General features: G+C 42.9%; 1 protein-coding gene across 1 annotated transcript in view; it reads right to left on the bottom strand.

Annotated features, from left to right (window-relative positions):
- Positions 1 to 13,998: 13,998 nt before the first annotated feature.
- INO80 (INO80 complex ATPase subunit) overlaps positions 13,999 to 24,955 on the bottom strand; it is a 348,126-nt gene continuing 337,169 nt past the window's right edge. Inside the window, 2 exon segments of the mRNA XM_033951235.1 lie at positions 13,999 to 16,034; positions 16,123 to 16,338. Coding sequence (XP_033807126.1) covers positions 15,817 to 16,034; positions 16,123 to 16,338 — 434 coding nt within the window. The 3' untranslated portion in view covers positions 13,999 to 15,816.

Raw genomic sequence — 24,955 nt, 5'->3', positions numbered from 1 at the left:
AGCATGCTCCTCGTTGCATTCCCTCTGATGTCACTTCCTAGCCCCATGACCCATGTGTTGTAAAAACATTTCTCTACCTTTCTAACCCAGCTTACGCATCCCTTTTGGTGCTCAACCTACTTTTGCTGGAGCCATCACCACTAGAGGAGGAGGAGGAGGGTCTGTGCTGGAGATGCTATTACTGAAAGGAGGGTATCCATTATCATTTTCAGACAGGATACCAGTTAGCATGTGTCTTTGAAGAGCAATTAAAAAGACTGAGACATCAAAGGCAAGATAGCAGACTACCAGCTAGAAAGACATAAAACAATTGAAAAGTTCAATTACTGTATGGGGCTCATTTTTAACATTTAAACACATCAAAAAACCCACCCAAGTCAGCACGTAGTCCAAGTGCCGATAATCAAACCAACTTTCTGGGCGTATCCAGGGCCTTTTTAGGCCTCTGAATGCTGCTGTGTGCCCAGAGCTAAAAGGGGCATAGCTGGAGGAGTGGTTAGGGCGGTATTTGAGCAGGATGTGGGCCAAACTAGACTTAGTCGTCCTGCAGAGATAATCGAATGTTTCACGAGACTTCCTGGATGAAATTTATACGTTGTGAGTTAGATGATGTAAAAGCAGTTATAAGTGCCAAAAAGGTATCCAAAGTGACCAGATAACCACTGCAGAGACAACTTAAAGGCCTCCACACACTCCCCCAGTGATCACTGACCCCCCTCACACTGCCACAAATATCAGAATAAAAACATACATACCTGTCTCTGGAACATCAGCACCTGCTATAGGAAAACCTAGTAGAGCTGCATACAGGTGTCTTAAGTAGCCCATGGGGTGGGTTAGTGAACCATAGAAAGAAGGACCCAGGTGCATAATCACTACATTCATGGTGGAAAATGTGAGCCTACAAAAAACAACAAAAAAACAACCCCTACTGTACTGCCATATAGGTGGCACCTGCAGCCATAAGGGCTGTTGTGGTTGTAGACAGGTACGTATAGTGTGTTGGGGGAGGGGGGCCTCACCATATCCTATAAGGAGGTTCTGGTGAGATGTTTATCTGGCACCCTTTTTGTGAAGTTCACAGCTGTGCCCTGTAAGGTGCCCCATTGCTCTGTTGCCATGTCTGGTGGCCAGTCCATCACAATACTGGCTCCTCCCATGTCCAAATGGTCTTGTTCTGGGCGTTTGGGACTTAGATTAATTTTTGGTTGAAAATGTGGTATAAAGATAGACACACTGATAGTCTGGACGATCAATGACCTGAATGTTCAAATAGACAATTTTTGACAAAAAAAAAAAAAATATATATATATATTCTATACATATTTTTTTTGAGAATGGATATTTTTCCACTGCCAACTTTGGGTATCTAACGCCATAAATCCAAATCGGACTTGGATGTTTCTTTTGATTATGCCCCTCCACGTGTCTGTATCTAAACCTCTTCTATTATGTTATTAATTGCTACATATAAATTTTGTGTGATTTATCATCTAAATATGTCATCATCTGATTCCTTGTGATTAAGTGATATTTAGTGAAAAGTGATCACACATAAGAGAGTAATCATAGCCTGAAGGCATCAGGAATAATTTTGAAAGCTGAATCAGCATGAAAACACTAGCTAGTTAAGAACAGAAGAGTTGCCATCCTGTGCAAGTGGCATAGCCAAGGTAGGAGGTGCCCAGGGCAGTGGCACCCCCGTGCACTCCTTTCTGTCCTTTCCCCATCCCCCATACTACATGGCACAACCTTAAGAAATATCACTCACAAATATATTTAATTTCTTTAGTCATTTTAAAGCCATAAGTAAGTGCACAATATAATACAATCATATAACTCTATAAAAACACTTAAATACAAATACAATTATAATCTGTGACAAAAGATATCACCCCCCCCTAATTATAACCAAAAACTACACTCAAAATGATATGATTTTGACTTGGACTTTCCTGACTTGCATATGAAGTTCCTTGTTTTCTATTAGACCTGTAGTTAGCATCCTTTTAATACAGTCCAGTATTGAGTAATCATCTTTCCAGTCAGCATTTCTTTTTTTTTTTTTTAAATCTTTCTTTCTTGAAAATTCAAAGAAATGACTGCTGATGAGGCCCTGAGTGTCTTCAGCTGCATCTAGTCTTCTTCCTTCTATTATGCAACATCTATTATCACAGCGCCAAAGCTCGCTGTCTTCACTAATTCATCATTTTCTATGTAGTAGAAAACAGATTATGCAATCAGAAGTCGTTTAGTCATTTCAGAAGTTATTTCAGGTTTGTAAGTTATTTTTAGTTTTCCACCAGTTGACTGCATTATGGGGCTGTTGTCCTGATTTACAGGCAGAAGTTTCACAGCAGGAGGAGTTGAGTGCAGGGGTTCGGCGCCCTAGAAAATACTGTATAACAGTTTGCATAATGAATAATAATAACAGCTTATATACCGCAATACCGTGAAGTTCTATGCTGTTTACAAAGATTAAGCAAAGGTACAAATTGATTGACTTTAAGAGGGGAGGAAGAAAGAGGGTTAATAGGACAGGAAATCCATTTTTGAGGAGAGAGTGATCAATAGAACAAGTTAATCGCTATAGAGGGGAGAGAGAAGAGAGGATCAGTTGTCTAGATACTTTAGGAACAGGTGTGTTTTCAGACGTTTCCTAAATTCCTCATAAGTAGTGGGCGAAAGCAATTGTTCTAGGTCTTTACCCCATGATGCTGCTTGGTGCGAGAGAAGATGTTCATGGTGTTTTTTCAGTTTACAACCTCTCACTGGGGGGGAAACGAAGTTGGAATGTGAGCTTCTCTTGTGTCTGTTGGCTGAGAAGACGAAAAGGTCAGTTATATAGGGGCAAGTCCGTGTAGTGCTTTGAAGCAGAAGCAGGCAAATTTAAACTTTACGCGCGCCTCCATTGGCAGCCAATGCAGCCAATGCAGGGTGTCACGTGGTCAAACTTCCTCAGCCCAAAGATCAGTTTGACCGCTGCATTTTGCATCAATTGTAAACGCTGCATGTTCTTTTGATGAATCAGCATCAGTATTGTTTATCATAGATAACAGTTTCAATCAGGGAATTGAAACCCTGATAAATTGGACCCACTAATGGGCATGGATGGGAGCATAGGAACAGGGACAAAAAGGGGAATGCTGTATGCAGGTGGTATACGGACACAGAAGGGTATTGCTAGACATGGGAGGGTATATGGACACAGAGAAAAGATAGTTAGACATGGGGGAGAATAATAACGCAGAAGGAAGATGCTGGACGGGGGTGGGGGTGGGGCATAGGGATATAGAGGAGCAATACTGTACACACAGGGAAAGGGAATCATAGAATGGTGAGATGAAGGCAGGGAGATGAGCATAGGGGAAATACTAGAAAGTGACATATCGGAAACATAGAGAAGGGAGATGCTGAACATGGAGAGCAATACATATACAGAGACAGAAGATGGATGGTGAGCATGGAGAAAGAAGAAATGTCAAATGGTTAGGAGACCCTGGCAAGTGAGTTAAGAGAAGACAAAAGAAAATAGAGACCAGTGCCTGAGACCAACATGATTGAAGAATAAAATGAGACAACAAAAGGTAGAAAAAAATAATTGTAGTTTCTATTTTGTGATTAGAATATATTAAATTTGAAATATGTATCCTGCTAGAGCTGGTGTTAGACATAACTGGGGACTGCAAAGTACAGGCTGTGCTTCTTTAGCTTCCATCTGGCTTAGGGCTCTCTCTGACCAGGGGGCAGTTGCCCTAGTTGCATTCCCCTAACACAATTCCTGTCATGTGTGACTACAGCATTCTGTTAGCATGATTTTTCTGTGTAGCATTCTGTAGTAATTTGGCTTATTCAGGTTCCTCGATAGTGGAGGGGATATTTCAGGAGGGGAGGAGAGAAAGGGGTTGTGTTGATCCTTGCTCTTTATTATTTGTGTTTATTAAATGACAATTGAATAGAATAGTTTCTTTTTATACTTTAATAAAATAAGTTCAATATAAAATCATAACTATTCAAGGCTTGTACTGATAGGATCAGATGGTTTGTGGGGACAGGAACAGAGCTTGTGGGGATGGAGACAAATTTTTCCCTCGTATCATTCTCTAGTGTCCATCTCAAGGGTACTCAGTTTATTTTAGAAACCCATGTGGAACACTGTCAAAGTCTTTGCTAAAATCTAAATACACCACATCTAGCAAACTCCCACTATCCAATTCTCTAGTCACCCAAAGAAATTGAGTAGATTTGTCTGACAAGACCTGCCTCTAGTGAATCCATGTTGCCTCAGGTTTTGTAATCCATTCTTAAATGACTGAACAAGAAAGAGAGAAATTAATATTATAAAAGAAAAAAAATTAACAAGGCTGACAACCCTCTCTCCCCTCCCCCCCCACCCCCTTCTCACAGGGAGTACACTGAATGTGCATCATTAATGTTTTCCTTCTGCACTCTGTTTGCTTATAAGCCCTCCTTAAAAACGTCTCTAGGGGAATAGGTGCATCAGGGCATGATCTACCCAACCCTTGGACTAGCTTGTTCGTTAGATCATTTTTCTCTCACTCTCTAATACATTCTTAGAAGGCAGAATTAGTTGACTTCCAGGAAGTTAAGTATAAACACAACTGAACATATGAGAAGACAGGAAAAGGAGTGCCTAGCCCTTGGCTGAACAAATCCAGAGAGGGCGTACAGAAGTAAAATTCATGCATTTCTATGGCACAGACTGTACTTAGGGAATCCTATATTTAAAAGGGAACCAGATAACACTGACATGCATGAACAGGAAAAGCACATTGGTTCCTTTCCATTTAAACAGCCTGGAATGCGATATAAATAAACAAATATTATGTCTCATTGAATTAGACCATATTAGGAGAATCACAGAAAACATAGTAAAATTTGTTTTTGAATATTAATTTTTTCCCCATTTGCAACATTTACTTTTAAAGTTCAAGCCTCACCATCTCTCTCTCTCTCTCCAAGAGTTCGGATTCTTGGATGGTTCCGATTGCAATTTTAAAGGGTCTGCATTCTTAGGTGGTCTGGATTTTTGGACTTATACTGTACAAATTCCAAGATATCACCTCTCACACTTTCTGGCTGGGCTCATCACAGAATGCAGGACTCATTGACCTTGCTCAGATGAGGCATGAAGAAAACAGTCTCACTGTGAACATTTTAGGATACAATTTCCATTGGCAGTAAAAAAGTGGTATCTATCTTTATATATGTGAATGAAAAGTAAGATCACAGATGAGCATAAGGGAACGCTAAGCCAGTGACAAAGAACCAGAACAACTCTGGGCCGGATGCTCTAAAATCGCTGTTATAATCCTGTGGGTTGCTGTGGTGCAGATAAATTGTCTGATTTCAAAATGGTGATCAATGTTGAAACAATTTTGCATGCAAATGAGTTTCTGCCATAACCCCATCCGATCAGTCATGGGAAAAGCAACCGGCACACATGCGCAGAGCCGGCAGGGAAAGCTCTGAAGCAGCTTCCTGCCGATTAGGGAAGACAACTTTATTTTTTCTTTAATGGGCACAGATGTTGTGTGTAGTAGCATAGTAAACAGGAAGTGAATGGTCCACCCCGGTGCTGTCTTGGTGAGGGCGCAGGCACCTGTCCTCCTCTTTGCCCCTCCCACTCCTTCCCTGCGCACCATTTCCTTCCCTATACCTCTGTAACATTCCTGGCATGAGCAACAACCTCCAACCTGCTGTCATGCTAGCATTGGCTCTTCCTTTGATGTCACCTCCTGGACCTACGTCTAGGAAGTGATGTCAGAGGAAGCGCTGATGCTGGCACAATAGCAGCTTGGGGTTTGCTGCTCATGCCAGGAACGTTACCAGAGGTACGGGGAAAGGGAAGCAGGAGGGTGCCTCTCACTCTCGCTACGCCACTGTGTGTTTGTTACAGATGTGCTGAATGTCATTTTAATATTAATGACTTTGTTTTAATACTATTGACCTCATTATACTACATTTGCACAGCAGAGTCGGAGGCTGCAATGAACCCACAGAAAAGCCCGTGGTAAGCCATTATATGCATGTCAGTAAACTACTTAAGACACTAAACCAGTTCAAACGCCTACTCTCTGGAATTCTTTACCTTACTCTCTCCACTCAAAGTTCATTTTTTACATTCAAGACTCAATTAAAGGCGTGGAGGGGCATAATCAAAACATAAGTCTAAGTCCAATTTGGGCGTATGGTGCTAGATGCCCAAAGTCAGCAGTGGGAAAATGCCCATTTTTGAAAAATACATTTAGAATTTTTTTTCCCCCGAAAATCATCTATCTGAACGTCCAGGCTCTTGTTCATCCAGACCGCCATATTTTCAAACAAAATTTTGTCCAAGTCCCAAACGCCCAGAAAAAGATCATTTCGACGTAGGAAGGTGCAATCTTGTAATGGACTGGCCACCCAGACATGGCCACAAAGAAGTGGGGCACCTTACAGGGCAATGCTGTGAACTTCAGAAAAAGGGGGCCAGATAAACATTTCACCAGAATTCCCTTCTAGATTATGGTGAGACCCCCAAAACCCACCTGTCTGCAACCCCCAATAGCCCTTATGGCTTCAGATGGCACCTATATGGCAGCAGAGTAGGGTTTTGTAGGGCACACATGTTCCACCATTAATGTTGTGATTAGAGTGGCTTATGGGCTTGGGTCCTCCTCTCTACGGTTCACTAAACCAGCCCCAGGCTATTTAAGACACCCTTGTGCAGCTCTACTAGGCTTTCCTATACCACTTACTGATGTTCTGGAGACAGGTATGTACTTTTTTATTCTGATCTGGGGTAGTGTGTGTAGGTCTTTACTTTGTCTCTGCAGTGGTTATCTGGTCACATCGGATACCTTTTTGGCACTTATACCTATTTTTACATTGTCTAACTCACAGCATTTAAGTTTTGTCCAGGATGTCTAGAAAAACATTCGATAATCGAGATTAATAAGAAACTAGTGAAAATTAAACAATGGCTTAGTTCCAACATGCTAGCCCTTAACATACAAAAAACAAAAGTGCTACTCTTTCCATGGAAAAAGGATATAAACTTGAGTGCTCCTTTCACCATAGATAATACTCACCTAAATTTAGCAACATCATAAAAAAATACTGGGTATCATCATCGATGAAAAATATTCTTATCATGAACATATAAACACTGTTTAATCTTGCTTTTATAGGCTACAACTGATTTGCTCGATTTCCAAATTTCTAGAGCCAAAATCTTTAAATATACTTATTCACTCTTTAATTATCGCTAAACTCGACTATTGTAATTCCTTATTAATAAATATTACACAAAAATACTGCTGTTAAATTGATTCATATGGCAAAAAATATGATCATGTCGCTCCTTTTTTAATCAAATCTCACTGGCTCCCAGTTAACCACTGTATCACTTTCAAAATTCTGCTCTTAGTATTCAAAACCTTCTCATCTAACGACCTCAATTTATTAATAAATTACTTACCCTCATAGTACACCTCATCTTCTTCGATCTACTAATCAAAAGCTCATAGTAGTTCCTTCCCTGAAAGTTATTGGAATTCGACGAAATGAAATGTTCTCCGTAATGGCCCCGCAACTATGGAATACTTTATCACAATATATGAGGAAAATAATGAGTCATTTTAAAAATAATTTAAAGAGTTTTCTTTTTAAAGATGCTTATGACCTTTAAACTAAATTCAAAGTTAATCTTAGCTCTTTCTTACTTTTTACTTCCCTTTCCCCAACGTTTCTTTCCTTTTATGGTTCTCTTCTCTATTCTAAAATTATTGTAGTTCTTCCCTTTTTTACCTTGTGTATCCATTAGTCTGTAAGTCCGCTAACCCATTATTTTAATATTTAAATATTATGTTTAACTGTATGTTTACATTTTTTACCAAAGTTGTATCTCGCTTAGTAAATTTAAATAAGCGATTTATAAAATCAAAAATAAACTTGAAACTTGATTATCCTTGCAGGATGACTAAGTCTAGGTCGGCCCACATCCTGCCCTAACCACTCCTCCAGATATACCCCGTTGAGCTCTGGGCGCCCAGCAGCATTTAGAGGCATAAAAAGTTCTGGGGCACATCCAGAAAATTGGTTTATCAGCACTTGGATGACTTGTCTTTTAGGTCATCCAAGTGCTGACTTGGGTGGGTTTTTAGACATGTTTATGTTTTATGAGCCCTATATTATTTTTCTCTGCCATTTTGCTTATAGTTCAACAGGCTCGGGCAACAATAGAATATTTTTACCTTACATATTTTCTTCCCTTCATATTTCTTGATATATTTATTCAGTCAGAATTTTGTTAACTTGTTTGTGTTTGTTCCCTCCCCTTTTATATTTTTTTGATATTGTAAAAAGCCGAGATTGGAACCATGGTTTTATATTTGTGGTATATCAAATAAATTGAACTTGTTACAGGCACGGTGAGTTTAGAACATCCAGGCCCATGTCTATAAAAGCCCCAATACACCTTAACCTTACAAGCTTAAGGAAAGAGCATCTTTCTTATCAGTAACGGCAGTCAATAGGGTAGAAACCTCTCCTGGAGACCCCAGTGCAAGTCATGTTTTCAGGACTAGCCACCAATGACTATGCAGAGAATAAATCTGCATATATTGCTCTGATCTCATGCATATTCTTTATGGATATGCTGAAAATCTGACTAGCTGTGGGGTTCCTAGGATAGGTTTGGGAAGTCTTGACCTAAGATGCTCCTCTGGGAACTTGTTTTAGACTGTTCTATAAGAGTTATCTTAACCTTTGTAAATGAGTTGGCCAAAACACAAAGCTCAGTGTTTTGCCATAAATCATTGTAAACAGTTTGCACTTTTTAAAAGCTAAACAAGCGTTAACTTGCATTTGTTGACAGAGAAGTGCTCTGTCTTTACTCCATTTGGGCTGGGTGCCCAAAAATAATCTCTCCCCCTTAAGTTTTCAATTAATCTACCTTTGTGGAGAATTTGTGTATTTTGGAATTACACCTACAAAAGTAGTTCCTGCTTAGGTCATATGTACACTACAGTTGTATTGAAACTTTCCTCCTTTACTTTACCCCTCCCATTAATATTTGACTTGGAGACAGGTTTGTGCTGAATGTCTGTGGTTTTGTTTTCCTAAGATAGAATACAATAATCATATCTCAATGAGCCTTCTCAAAAGTCTGGGTCACAATAACAACTGCTGCCATATGTGAGGGAGAATGATAAGTACAATTTTTACTGTTTTGATATTATGCTTAAATTCTCCACATTTAGAAAATGATGGCACATCAAAACCATACAGCCTATCCATCCAATGGGCATAGGATGAAGTTAAGAGGCGATAGGCTCAGAAGTAATCTAAGTAAATACTTTTTATATAGAAAGGGTGGTAGATATGTGGAACACTCTCCTGGAAGAGGTGTTGGAGATGGAGACTGTATCTGAATTAAAGAAATCATGGGCTCGGCCTGTGGGATCTCTTAGAAAGGGAGAGATAATGGTTATTGTGGATGTGCAGACTGGATGGGTCATTTGGCCTTTATCTGCCATCATGTTTCTATGTTTCTAGGAGAACATAATAGCCTTACTGGGTCAGACCAATGGTCCATCAAGCCCAGTAGCCCGTTCTTACGGTGGCCAATCCAGGTCACTAGTACCTAGCCAAAACCCAAAGAGTAGCAACATTCCTTGCTACTGATTCAGGGCAAACAATGGCATCCCCATGTCTTTCTCAATAATAGACTATGGACTTTTTCCTCCAGGAAACTATCCAAACCCTTCTTAAAACCAGTTACGCTATTCGCTGTTACCACAACCTCTAGCAACACGTTCCAGAGCTTAACTATTCTCTGAGTGAAAAAATATTTTCTCCTATTAATTTTAAAAGTATTTCTCTGTAACTTCGAGTGTTCCCTAGTCTTTGTAATTTTTGACGTAGTGAAAAATCGATCCACTTGTACTCATTCGACTCCACTCAGGATTTTGTAGACTTCAATCATTTCTCTCCCTCAGCAATCTCTTTTCCAAGCTGAAGAGCCCTAACTTTTTTTAGTCTTTTGTCATACGAGAGTTGTTTCATCCCCTTTATCATCTTGGTCGCTCTTCTTTGAACCTTTTCTAGTGCTGCTATATCTTTTTTGAGATAAGACCAGAATTGAATGCAATACTGCAGGTGAGGTTGCACCATGGAGCGATACAGAGGCATTATAACAGGCTTGCCAACCATCCCTAGCATTGTTTGCTTTTATGGCCGCTGCCACACATTAGGCAAGTTTCATCATATAGCCTACAATGACACACAGATCCTTTTCTTGGGCGCTTATTCCCAAGGTGGACCCTAACATCTGGTAACTGTGATTTGGGTTATTCTCCCAATGTGCATCAGGAAGGGGAAGACCTGCCATTTTGCAGTGGTGAGCCTGAGGAGCAGGAGGGACTGGGCATCCTTCCTGCTGTTGACTAATTTCCAGGTATGGGAGTATTCAGGGCAGTGTGGTGGGGCATCCGGTGGTAGGAGGGAATAGGCATCTCTCTTGCCAATTTATTTTAGGAAGGGGAGTGGGGGAGGGGATTGGTCAGTTCAGGGGGGCCTTTGCAGTGGAAGGAGGGAGTGGGCATCCTTCCTGCTTATTTTGGCTGGCACAGTGGGGGGTTTTGTGGTGGCAGGAGGGAGTGGGCATCCTTCTTGCCGATTTTGTCTGGCACAGGAGGGGTTTCCGTGGTGGCAGGAGTGAGCATCCCTCCTGCCTCTATTCTAGTTCTAGGGTGGGTTGTAAGGGGGGGAAGGCAGCGTGGGCATTTTTTTTTTTTAATAGGGCAGATATTGTATGTGTGTAACATATGCACAACAGCTGTGCCATTAGAAAGAAAAAAGCCCCAATAGCTGAGTGGCAGGAGGCTACTTTGGTGTTTCCCCTGCTGCACATATGTTTGGGCTTCCCCAAACTGACTCTACGCATGTGTCCAGTCATTCTTGGAGCAACTGGCCCAATGAGAATTACGATAAACATCCATGCAAATTATTTGCATGGAAACTTGTTGGAACAGTAACTCGAATGGTCTTAGCGACTGTGTTTAATGCATCAAGCCCTGTGTTGGTAAAATATAATACAATATTAAAAGCTACAATTGAAGCTTTGAAAAATTCAGCTATAGGTTGTAATTTGAGAGTTAACAACATCCCACATTTATAAACTGTTCAGAGAAGTTCTGAATGTTTCTCCAGAAATTATTCTACTGACTGAGAACATTTATTATTTACCCTCTATGAGAAGACATGATGAAGGGACATTAGAAGAAGCACAGATTAATGAATCTTTGGATGTATCCGAGCTTCTGATACTTCAGAATCTGAGTTGACTAGACCTGCTCTTTTGGTAGCCTTTGTCTTAACAGATAAAAGAATGGTAACTGAGACTGTACTTTAAAAACAGAGATTTTTCTTAATTATAAAATTTGCATGTTTCCAGATGTTTTGAGAGAGATTTTTCTCCCTTCATCCTGCTGTTTTACAAGACAGAAGCCTTATTTTTTTTCTGAAATTCTCATGTAGATGTGATCAAATATAACTCTCATAAATATGTATTCTTTGAACATGTTCCAACTCTCTACCTTTATATCAGCTAGAAAGGCTATATCCAGGGGCATGATAGGTCCTCCTCTCCAATATCTGTGGTTGTTGACTCCAGAAATATTTAGATTTCTGCTTAGGGCCAAATATTAGCTGGTTTTCTTTCATGATTAGTTATTACTTTTCCCTGGATATCTTGATGGATTCCTTATTTGAGGTTAATTAATATTTTTCTAGTTGTATAAGTGATCTCTTGATTTTCATTTTTCTTTTACTAATGTATGTTTCTGTTCAAGTGGCTACTTGGTTTGATAAATAGTATAAGTTTCAATAAAAAATAAAGTGGACAAAAAAAGTCACCTTCCATTTCATCAGATCACATGGCAGGCTAGTATTGAGGGATGGGTCTTTTGTATGCATATCCTCCAATATGTCTAAGACAGTGGTCTCAAACTTGTGGCCCGCCAGGTACTAGCACTTCTCTTATTCCCTACTCTTTCCTGCCCCCGCCCCAGTCTTCAGCACTTTTCTCCATTACTTCCTTCCTCCTCACCCCACCCGTCATCTCTCTCTCCATTCCTTCCTCCCCATTTCAGCATTTTTCTCCTTTTCCACATGATCTTCAGTATGTTTCTCCTTCAGCATTTTGTTCTTGCTACTGCTGCCGCAGTGAAGTGCTTCCCCGGGTCAGCAGCTCTACCATCTGCATAAGAAGCATAATATGGCCATTCAGAGCAAATCTTAAGCATTTGCACATACTCGAAGCTAGCTGGTTCCCATTCCCTCCAAACTTCCTGTTTTAGAGGTGACAGAAACCGGCCAGCTTTGAGCATGCACAGATGCTTAAAGTCAAGCGCTAGAGGGCTGAGTGTGCCTGATATACTGATGGCAGAGTCACCATCCCAGGGAGATCAAGATAAAAAGACAACTTTCATGGAGAGAGAGTCAGGAAAGGAAAACTTTGGAGGTGACAAGGCAGGGGCAGAGAGAGAGAGACAAACAGGGTCAACACAGTTAGAAAGAAATATTAAATGGCCACACAACAAAGGTAGAAAAAATAATTTAATTTTTAATTTAGGATAAAGTAATGTAGTCAAACCTCGGTTTGCGAGTAACACGGTTTGCGAGTGTGTTGCAAGACGAGCAAAACATTCCCGCAAACCAAGTGTTGACTCCATTTGCGAGTGCCCCCCCGTGATCTGGCATCCCACCTCCCGCTCGCATTGCGCTGCCCCCCCCCTCGATCCAGCATCTCCTGCCGAGCACCCAAACACCATCCCTTACCCCGATTTGGCACGGGCACCAGCACCAACACCAACACACAGGACATGCCGGTGCCCGAAGATCCTCCCTCTTGGCTGTGCTGGGCCTTGAACATCTGCGCATGCTCAAGGCCTTTTGGTTCTCGCTCTCTCAGACTACTTGTGTTTTGCATTGTGCCTAAAAACTTTTGATTTTACTACAGGGCAGGCAAGGAAGGAGATGGCCTGGAGAATAGATGAAGCAGTGGGGAAGAGTGGGAGAGGCTGAAGTTACAGAGGGAGGAAAAGAGATGCTGGGACAGGGGAGGGAAGAGAGAGAGAGAAAGAAATGAAGAAAACTATTTATGAAGTGGCATAAAGTGGCAGATGGACATTTTTCTTGTCAAACCTTTCCAATTCATTATTTTCAAAATTTATTCTCTAGCCGAATTATGCAGTTCATCTAAATCTCAAGGGGGCATATTAGAGACGTGTTGTGGGCGGGATTAGCGCTTCACTGCAAATGCTCCATTTAGCTTCTGGGCTGATCCAAATTCAAGTGCCACCACTGAAGGACTGTGCAAAAGGGATACATTTTCTTCCTGCTGTTTACCCTGAGTATGTCTCACTACAGAAAGCTCCTCTGTACGCTCCCCATGTAGCTTGCTCCAAAATTGAACCACTTCTCCTGAAAGACACACAAAAGAGGAAGTAAAATGGATCATTTTTCTTTTTTGTTGGTTGCTGGGTACCCCCTGCGAGTGTCTCATGTTCCCCTTGGGGTACACATACCACAAGTTGGGAAACACCGGACTATGACACTTAAGTATATTGCATCAAGATGGTGGAGGTAAAACCATACTTGGAATTATATGTTATCCTGGAATGATGTGCTCCATACCTGCCTACCAACCAGGCCTTCAAACAACCTCCACGCAGAAGTATGTGATTTACAAACTTATGTAAACACTTCAAAACATCACATCAAATGTGTCAGACTTACAAAAATCGCCATTTCTTTCAACTGGCACCTACAGCAAATAATTTGTAAGATCATCCAAACTGGCAACACATAGCACATGTTGTCACTTACATCGACTTTACACTGTCTGTAAAAAGGTTAATAAATACCCATATTACAGTACCAAACTGTCCCTGTTTAGACTTGAACAAACAAACAGTCTCAGACTCATTGTTACATAAAATTATCTCACTCCATTTTATTTCAGATTGCTTCCTCCAGTTAGTAAAAGAAAGATGTGTCTCTTTTATACATATATACAAGTTCAGTTATAAAAATAGACAGCACATTCAAAGAGAAAAAAGGCTTTGCATTGTTCAGATTCCCTCTAGATATATTATATATACACATATTAATCTGAGTTGGGGGGGGGGGGAGAAAGAGAGGGGAGGTGGTATGATCAAGGAAAAGGAAAGGTAACATTCCCATGATTTAACTTAATGAAATGACTCAACAACAAAAATACACAAGATCTAATAGGTCTATCAGACAACTCCAAGTTAACAGGACCAAATTCAGCTGATGCTGGTTTTGTTCCATCATTATCCATAGATTTGTAGCTTCAATACATCATTAAAAAATAATAATAAAAAAATGTTCATCCACAAATCCACAGTTGCAATGGAGCAAAATCAAAACCAGCGTAGCCTGCTCCCTGAACATGGAGTCATTCGATAAAGCCAAGTCTAAGGTAAAAGTAATTTATGTCATAGGAAAACTAATTTTGATATTTTCAGGTGTGCAAATTCAAGGCAGAGTTCATAATATGCACCTGCTAGGCACTGCGGAGATTGCAGTCCAGGAGAAATGCCATTACCATGGCCAGGGCTGTTTCTGCTGCAGGGAAATGCAAGGGATGAAACTCACAAGTATCAAAGGCAGATCAATCCAGCATGTCTTCCACCGTCTGCATATACACAGCTTGAGAACAGGAATTCACTCAGAAAAAGTGAAGAGAAGCATGCGGGAGAACAGAAGAGTGCCAGCTTTAAACTGCAACAGGTCTCTTCATCATTATCCCCTTTCAGACTTAGGAACCTTGCTTTCTGTAACAGCACATTACACAACTAAATTCCCAGGTTGGTTTTCAGCACTACAAATATATGGAAAAGGGATGTGTGCTTTCCCCCTTAAAGATTTCAGAAAAAATTCCCCCTCTGCCATTTCCCTTATACTGCACTCTACTAGTATCAGTAGCAGCACTAGATCACAAAGAGGATGATGGGAAGCACTTTTCGCACAATGTAAAAATGTAAGCAAGAAATAAGGAAGCATGGATAAACACAAAAATCAACCTTCAAAACTTCCTGAAACCTAAAGAAGTTTCTCAATTCGTAAACCACTGGATATATTTGAGGTTCTGGGCATGAACTTTACAATTCAAGCAGGATGATCTATATTTTCCACACTATATGGGAGCAATAAACAAAGACCTGTGGGGGTGGGAAAGGGGCAGCAATATCCAAGTGTAACTTTCCAGCATCTGACTATGTGGCCAAGCCACCTAGAGAATTCATGGAAGAATTCCCCCAGAGGTCTCCACAGAGGCCAGAGGATAAAAATGTAATTGTAATCTCTACTGCACAACTGTTTTGGAGGCAATTTTTCCAGTATTGTTATTGCAGAGAATAGCATTGATCCATAGTGCTGAAAGGTTTCTTCTGCTACTCCAATGGAGTCTAGATGTGTTAGAGCTGAATTCCATCTGTGTGAAGGAAGAAGGAAAGTGCTTATACAGATGCAGATGTTTCAGGTATGCTGGCACTCTTCTCTCCTAGCACATTATTGGACAATGACTGCCTTTTTATGTGATTTGAAATGCCAGTTTCCTCCAGTCCTGTGTATCTGCTTCTCACAGCATCTGGAAGTCTAAAGAAAGTGCTCAAAAATTCCACCCCTCAAGTGTGCTGGATCTGATTTTTGGGGGTGGAGCGGTGGTGTATTCTCCGTAATGCCTTTGCCAGTTCAAATGTTGATTTGAAATATGGGTCGTTACCGCCCCCCTGGGGTGCTAGCACCTTTACTTTGTTTTCTTGTTGAAGTTTCAGAGATGAAGGTGCTGGTCAGGTTGATACTTTTGGGAGTCCCAGGGACACCGTTTCCTTTGCTTAAAGGAGAGCTCAATGGCGAGGAGGCGCTTACTGATCCGAAGTCTGCAAGTCCAGCTGACCTCATCAAGGAGGTCTGAAGAGGACTGCCAGCAGAGATACCTGAAAAATATAGGGAAAATTTCAACAGGATTCAGACACCTCTTTTCTGAAAGTTGCCATGTATGCCACAGGGATAACATTTCCATACCTTTGGACACATTATAGCCGTATGCGGCATATGCTGCTGCTGAAGCTGCCGCGGCACCTGCCATAGCGCCCGCCATTGCTGCTGCACTTCCAGCTGTGGACTTGCGGCTCCGACCCTTCCCTCCGCTCTTGGACCCACTATTTGAGCCTTTCGGGCGTCCACGGCTTCTCCCAGACTGAGCTCTCCCGGCAACAGGCAAGTCTTGGCTTGAAATTCCTACAAGAAGCAATTACTTGAATTTTACAGCTCTTCAGCACATTTCCAAAAAGCACCTAATGAAGGCAATGTCAACAGGAATGCCAGGCCTTATGAAACTAAGTCATAAATATTTACACAAGGCATGTGCGAAACTTTGGCATACTGTACAGTCTTTAAACATTACAGTTAGTGAATAGAACATCTAGTAAATATGCATTTGAATGTAGTGTAAATTAGAGAATGATATGAGGAAAAAAATCTGTCCCCGTCAATACCCATCACCGGACCACCGTCCCCTTCACCGCCCTGTCCCCACAGCATCCACCTTTCCCTCTCGTCACCTCACCGCCCTTCAGCGGCCCGAGAATCTCCCTCCCTCCCCCTTACCTTCGCGGTGCATTAGTAAAGAAACTTACTGAAGCAGGTGGAGACTGCGTGTGTGTGGGCGTAAGTTGCGTCAGAGGAGAAGCTTCCGCCCACACACACACGCGATTGCAGGCAGACAGGCTTCGCCAGCTTCAGTAAGTTTCTTTACTAAAGCACCGCGAAGGTAACGGGAAGGGAGGGAGGGAGATAGATTTGGCCGTAGATAGGTAGGGGGCCATGTACCTTTCCTCCCTTAACTGCGGGGACAAGGCTATTCACCGCTCAACAGGGCGGTGGATGGCCTTGTCCCCGTGCCCGCAGTGAGCACTTTTCACCCCCACCGTTTTGGCCGGTTACCCGCAGGTAACTGCCACCTTGTCATTCTCTAGTGTAAATCTTTATTTTTCATCAGCTTGATTTCTCCACACTTATTTTTTATTTAAATTGTGCCTTGTTTTTTTAAGGGTCTTGCTTGCCTGTCTCCCACTGTTCTCCAGCACACCGCACATCGGTAGTGTCCCGGTCTTGGTCTCACCCCTCACGGAAGTGACATACCCATTAGTAATCCTCTTAATTCACCTCACTTGCGATGCACTTCCTTTCCCCAGCTCAATTTCTCCGCACTTACTTACAAGTATTTTCTACTTAAATTATGATGCCTGTGTCTTTTTTTTTTTAATGAGTACAGAAAATCCTTGCGACTTCGCAAATCACGGACTCAGTAATTTGCGGTATTTTCCGACTGCCTTTTCCTGGTACTAAAGTAGGGCTACACCAATCAGGAGCTGCTTTGGCACACTATCTGGCGTGTCAAAGCAGCTCCTGATTGGTGTAGCTTGACTTTAGTACCAGGAAGAGGCAGTCGGAAAATACTGCGAATGATTTTCAGCACCCGCCAGCGCTCCAGCTGCCCTTTGCGGTTTTTTGAAATCCACGGGTGTTCCTGGAACAAAACCCATGCGAATTTCGGGGGAGTACTGTATTGCTTGCCTGCCTTTTGCTGATTTTCAGTGCAGCTGCATAGCAATGACATTTCGGTCTTGGTCCCAACCCTCCTGAAAGTGAAATCGTTAGTAGCCCTCTTAATTCACCTCACTTGCAGAACACGCATAAGGAGCATATCATGCTCCTTGATGCACACCACAAATTCTAAAGCTACTATGACTTTGAAACTCTGTCTTCTCTTTTCACTACTCCTCATAACACTCTCCTCAACCAATACCCCCATGTCCTTCAACTCCATTCCAATGATACGAGGTCACCGTTCACAATCACTAATGAAATCTGCTACTCAGGTAGGATACCATTATTTAGAAACATAGAAACATGATGGCTGATTAAGACCGAATGGCCCATCCAGTCTGCCCATCCATAGTAACCATTATCTCTTCCTCGCTTTAAAAGATCCCATGTGCCTATCCTAAGCTTTCTTAAAATCAGACACAGTCTCTGTCTCCACCACCTTTACTGTGAGACTGTTCCACACATCTACCACCCCTTTCTGTAAAAAAGTATTTCCTTAGATTACTCCTGAGCTTATCACTTCTTAACTTCATCCTACGCTCTCTCAGTCCAGAGCTTCCTTTCAACTGAAAGAGACTTGACTCATGCACATTTATGCCATATAGATATTTAAAAGTCTCTATCATATCTCCACTCTCCCACCTTTCCTTCAAAGTATAAAGATTGAGATCTTTAAGTCTGTCCCCATACGCCTTATGATGAAGACCACGCACTATTTTAGTAGCTTTCCTCTGGACCGACTCCATCCTTTTTATATCTTTTTGAAGGTGCGGCCTCCAGAATTGCACACAGTATTCTAAATAAAGTCTCACCAGAGACTTATACAGGGACATCAATACCTCCTTTCCCCTACTGGCCATACCTCTCCCTATGCACCCTAGCATCCTTCTAATTTTTGTCATCACCTTTTCAACCTGTTTGGCCACCTTAATATCATCATATACAATCACAACCAAGCCCCGCTCTTCTGTTGTGAACATAAGTTCTTCACCTCCTAAACTGTACTGTTCCCTCGAGTTTTTGCAGCCCAAATGCATGACCTTATATTACTTAGCATTACATTTTAGCTGCCAAATTTCAAGATGGCCGCTGCCAGAAAACTTATGCTTGTGGCTTGTGGAGACTTAACTGAAAATCAAAAACAGTGAAAAAGGGATTTTTGTGGTGGGAGACCTAAACCCTAAACTCAGAAACCTTCAAATTTATGATTTTCAAACCCACTCTGTTTTTCCCATAGGAAATAATGAGGCTGTACTCACAGTTCTGTGGAGGTACCTGACTGTCAGCTATTTCAATGCAGCTGAAAAGAAGAAAAGGATTTTCTGCCTTAGATGCTTCCAAATCCAACTCCAAACCAAGAAATCTTCAGACTGCCAGCTGGACTGATCCAGACCTCCACCCCCATGGGACTTTGCAGCACAACAGGGGGTGGGCAAATAATGTAGCCGTCACCCCGAAGGTTCTTACACAGGGCACCCACAGCCTGTGCTCAATCCACTGAGAAACTCAGACGAAGAGCTGGCTCTCAGGGGAATGGATCCCAAGCTCTGAAGTCTCACAGCAGGCTGGCTCCCCAGGTCCACCCAAAGGCTTGCCCTGCAGAGCTGCAGTCCGGCTCAGCGGAACTTTGTCCTTTCCTAGGTAGAGAACCCAAGAATGAGGTCTCAGGGCACCAAAGCCTCAGAAAAACAAGCTTAAGGCCGAAAAGAAAAGGAAAACTAAGCAGAGCAGATCAGAACACCTTTGCACAATTCACCTGCAGAAGGAAAACTGGAAGGGGGCACTGTACTCTGCCTCTATGTGGGAGATGCTCAAAACGGTAAGTATTCACACTTCTGCAAGTCTAGTTCGCAGGAACGGACTGATCACCATATGCACAGACTCTTGAATAGATTTAACAGAATAGGTATTTCTGGAACCTGCTTATCATGACCTATATCTCTGAATGGAGTTACATAGGACTGTTCAATAATACTACCTCTGCGCCTTTCACACCATACTGCAGAGTCTCTCAAGGCTCATTACTGGCTCCCTTGTTATTCAACATCTTCATGACACTTCTCCTAACCACAGCACAAGCTTCACTATATTCATTTATGCCAATGACATTCAGCTTCTCTACTCTCTCAGTCCTCTCGACACTTTAAGGACAAGCTAAACTTTACTCTGCACTATTACCACCTGGTTATTTGACAATCGCCTTCTCCTCAAACCAAAAAAAAAAAAAAATCAAAATCAAAAGCATTACTATTCTCCAGTATACCACCATTGGAACTAGTTGCCCATCTAGTGCTTTCAGGAACATCCATACCAATCTCCAACACTCTTTGAATACCCCAAATTTCATCTGTCATCCAACAATGTATTTTTAAACTCTGAAAAATTTGTTCATTAAAACTACTCCTTTATCCCTTGGCTCTCAAAACACTGGTACACTCACTTATACTCAGCCAATTGGACTACTGCTTGCAAATAATTCAAAATACCTCCAATAAACTGATTACCGGAGAGAGAAAATTCGGTCACGTTACCCCGTTACTCAAATCTGCCCACTGGCTCCCAATTTTTCTTAGAATTACATTCAAAATCCTTCTTGTCATATTTAAAACATGGATGCTTCAGTCATTCCCCTATCTCAATCAACTTCTTGCACACTCTGTTCACAACACCAAAAACTACTTACAATCACACAAATAGTTTACGATTTAACACATTCCACCATCTTCTCAGTCAATGGGTCCTACACTATGGAACGTGCTCCCTATGCAACTCAGATTGGAAACCTCCCTGGAAAAATTTAAATCCAACTTTAAAGTGTTCCTTTTCCAAGATGCATACAATTTCTAATTTCCTCCACCTCCTTTCAATTTTCCGTGATTACAGGATACTAGGAATTATTTTAAAAAAGGGATATTAACAAGAATGTTATAATGACTCTGTATTGTCCATGGTGCAACCTCACCTGGAGTACTGTGTTCAATTCTGGTCTCCTTATCTCAAGAAAGATATAGTGGCATTAGAAAAGGGACCAAGATGATAGAGGGGACAGAACTCCTCTCGTATGAGAAAAGACTAAAAAGGTTAGGGCTCTTCAGCTTGGAAAAGAGACTGCTCAGGGGAGATATGATTGAAGTCTACAAAATCCTGAGTGGAGTAGAAAGGGTACAAATGGATCAATTTTTCACTCCGTCAAAAATTACGAAGACTAGGGGACACTTGAAGTTACAGGGAAATATTTTTAAAACCAATAGGAGGAAATATTTATTTCACTCAGAGAATAGTTAAGCTCTGGAACACATTGCCAGAGGTTGTGGTAAGAGCATTTTTAAGCTGGTTTTAAGCGTTTTTAAGTGGTTTAGCTGGTTAAAGGTTTGGACAATTTCCTGGAGGAAAAGTTCATAGTCTGTTATTGAGAAAGACATGGGGAAGCCACTGCTTGCCCTGGATTGTTAGCATAGAATGTTGCTACTCTTTGGGTTTTGGCCAGATACTAGTGACCTGGATTGGCCACCGTGGGAAGGGGCTACTGTGCATGATGGACCATTGGTCTGACCCAGTAAGGCTATTCTTATGACCCTAAATCATAGCAGCGATTAAAGCTTTATTGAAAAACAAGTCACCTGGTATTAAAAGTAGTACAACTGAATTAATAAAAGGCTCAGAAGGCGCTATCATGGCCCTCACATGACTATGTCAACAGATTTGGAAGTAAAAAACAGCCATCCGATGAAGATCAGTGTTCAATACCTATACTGAAGAAAGGTGATGCCAAGGACTATAACTGCAGAACAACTGCATTAATTCTATACACCAGCAAAATATTGCTGAAAATAATACAACAAAGACTCTAATCATACATTGAGCAAGAACTACCTGAAGTTCAGGCTGGTTTCAGAAAAGGTCGAGGAGCAAGAGACATTATTGCCAATGTTAGATGGATATTGGAGAAGAGCAAATAATACCAAAAACCCCTATACCTTTGCTTCATCGACTACAGCAATGCTTTTGACCATGTGGATCACAATAAACTATGGAGAACTCTAGTGCAAATGGGAATACCCAGATATACAACTCAGCTGATAGAGAGCCTATATGAAAATCAAGAAGCTACAGCGAGAACTGAATATGGCAGCATTGATTGGTTTCCAATAAAACGTGGCGTCAGACAAGGATGCACCTTGTCTCCTTACCTGTTCAACCTGTACGGTGAAACCATCTTCAGAAAAGCAAATTTGGAAGGAGAGAGTGTCGGTTTCAAAGTTGGTGGCCGAAATATAAATCTGCGCTATGCAGATGATACAACACTCATCACCAGCAGCAAAGAAGATATGCTGTATCCATTGAGAAAAGTCAAAGCCGAAAGTCATAACATAGGATTAGAACTGAACATAAACAAGATGAAGATCATGAACACAGAAAATGACGACGATTTTGAGCTTGATGGCAATAGAATAGAAGTTGTAAAGGATTTCAATCTCCTGGGCTCTTTTGTAAACAAGGAAGCAACAAGCAGGGAGGAAATACTCCACAGAATAGCACCTGGTTGCTCTTCAATGAAAGCTCTTGGCAAAGCAAGGAGGTAAAGCACAGTTACTTACCGTAACAGGTGTTATCCAGGGACAGCAGGCATATATTCTCACATGTGGGTGACGTCATCTACGGAGCCCCGATGCGGAAGCATTTTCAAGCAAACTTGATTGAAGATTTAAGTTTGCTCTGCTGCTCCACGCATGCGTGCCTTCCTGCTCCACTAGGGGGTGCATCCCCTCGTGGTCTCCAGTTCACTTAACTAGCCAAGAAGCCAACCTCGGGGAGGTGGGTGGGTTGTGAGAATATATGCCTGCTGTCCCTGGATAACACCTGTTACGGTAAGTAACTGTGCTTTATCCCAGGACAAGCAGGCATGATATTCTCACATGTGGGTGACCTCCAAGCTTACTGCAGAGGGATGGAGGGAAGTTGGCAATTTAAGCAAATAGATTTCGCAACACCGATTGGCCGAATCGGCCATCGCTTCTGGACAGGGAGTCCAGACAGTAGTGGGAGGTGAAGGTATGAACCGAAGACCATGTGGCAGCCTTGCAGATTTCCTCAATAGGTGTTGACCTGAGGAAGGCTACGGAGGCTGCCATCGCTCGGACTTTGTGTCCCGTTACTCGACCATTCAGCGCGAGACCAGCCTGAGCGTAGCAAAAGGAGATGCAATCGGCCAACCAGTTGGACAAGGTGCGTTTGGAAACTGGGTGACCTAACCGGTTTGGGTCGAAGGACAAAAACAGTTGTGGGACTTTCCGGTGTGGCTGAGTGCGTTGGAGGTAAAAGGACAACGCTCTTTTGCAGTCAAGAGTGTGGAGCGCCACTTCTCCGGGGTGAGAGTGGGGCTTGGGGAAAAACACAGGTAAGACAATGGACTGATTTAGATGGAAATCAGACACTACTTTAGGTAGGAACTTTGGATGGGTGCGGAGTACCACCTTGTCGTGATGGAATACCGTGAAGGGTGGGTCCGCTACCAGGGCTTGTAGCTCACTAACCCGCCGTGCGGACGTGAGTGCAAGTAGGAAAATTACCTTCCAAGTGAGGAATTTTGGATGGCATTTGTCTAGGGGCTCAAATGGAGGTTTCATTAGTTGAGCCAGAACCACGTTAAGGTCCCAAACCACCGGGGGAGGTTTGAGAGGGGGGTGGACGTTCAGCAGGCCCTTCATGAAGCGAGTGACTAAGGGATGGAGCGAGAGGGCTTTCCCTTCCAGGGGCTGATGAAAGGCCGCAATCGCACTGAGGTGTACTCGAATGGAGTTGGTCTTTAGGCCGGAATGAGATAGTTGAAGTAGATAGTCAAGGACCAGGGGGACGGGGACTGACACCGGGTCCTGGCTGTGGGAGGAGCACCAGGTTGAGAATCTGGTCCACTTTTGGGAGTAGCAGGTTCTCGTCGAGGTTTTTCTAGAGGCCTCCAATATCTCCTTGACTGATTGAGACACGGGGAGAGCAGTCAGGGGGAGAGAAACCAAGCATTCAGATGAAGAGATTGAAGATTGGGATGTAACAGTGAACCCTGACCCTGTGACAGTAGAGAGGGAAACAGAGGCAGAGGCAGTGGATCTCTGACACTGAGTTGAAGTAGAAGGGAAAACCACGGCTGGCGTGGCCAGCGAGGGGCAATCAGGATCAGGGTGGCTTGTACCGTTTTCAGGTGGACAAGCGTCCGCAGTATCAGAGGGAACGGCGGGAACGCGTACAGGAACCTTCCCTCCCAATCGAGGAGGAAGGCGTCGGCCTCGAGCCGGTCCGGGGAGTATATCCGGGAGCAGAAGAGAGGCAGCTTGTGGTTGTGAGGGGACGCAAACAGGTCTATTTGAGGCGTCCCCCACCGTTCGAACACTCCTCGTAGGGCCTGAGAGTGTAGTGACCACTCGTGTGGCTGGAGGAGGCGGCTGAGTCTGTCCGCCAGGCAGTTTTGTTCTCCTTGTATGTACACCGCCCGAAGGAAGGTGTTGTTGGAGATTGCCCATTTCCAGAGGCGCAGGGCTTCCCGGCAAAGGGGCCAAGATCCTGTGCCCCCTTGTTTGTTTACGTAGTACATCGCTACTTGATTGTCGGTTCGGATGAGAACCACTCGGTCGCGGAGCAGATGTTGGAAGGCTACTGCTGCGAGGTAGATGGCCCGAAGTTCTAGCACGTTGATGTGGCAGCGGCGGTCTTGTGCTGACCACATTCCTTGGGTGCGCAGGCCGTCCAGATGGGCTCCCCAAGCGTACTCCGACGAGTCCGTGGTGAGTACCCTTGCTGTGGGGTGGGGGTGAGGAAGAGCAAACCTTTGGAAAGATTTGAAGAGTCGGCCCACCAGCGGAGCGATCGTTGCAATGAAGGAGTCACTGTCACTGAGTGGTTGATCGGGTCCCGGTCTTGACGCCATTGAGACGCCAGGGTCCATTGAGGGATTCTCAGATGGAGGCGGGCGAAGGGTGTGACATGGACGGTGGAGGCCATGTGGCCCAGGAGGATCATCATCTGTCGGGCTGATACTGAGGTCAGCCGAGAGATCCTTCGGCTCAGACTTACTAACGCCTCCAGGCGCGGAGGGGGGAGGAAGGAACGGAGGCGAACCGTGTCCAGCGTGGCCCCGATGAACTGTAGGGATTGTGAGGGGCGTAGTTGAGATTTTGGGAAGTTTATTTCGAACCCCAGACTTGTAGATAGGTAATAGTCTGTTGGGGTCGCTGAGATAGCCCCTTCTTTGGAC

The sequence above is a fragment of the Geotrypetes seraphini genome, chromosome 7 (assembly GCF_902459505.1).
Source record: "Geotrypetes seraphini chromosome 7, aGeoSer1.1, whole genome shotgun sequence".
Lineage (NCBI taxonomy): Eukaryota > Metazoa > Chordata > Amphibia > Gymnophiona > Dermophiidae > Geotrypetes > Geotrypetes seraphini.
Note: the sequence above shows the minus strand (reverse complement) of the source record. Positions and strands in the feature narration are given on the sequence as shown.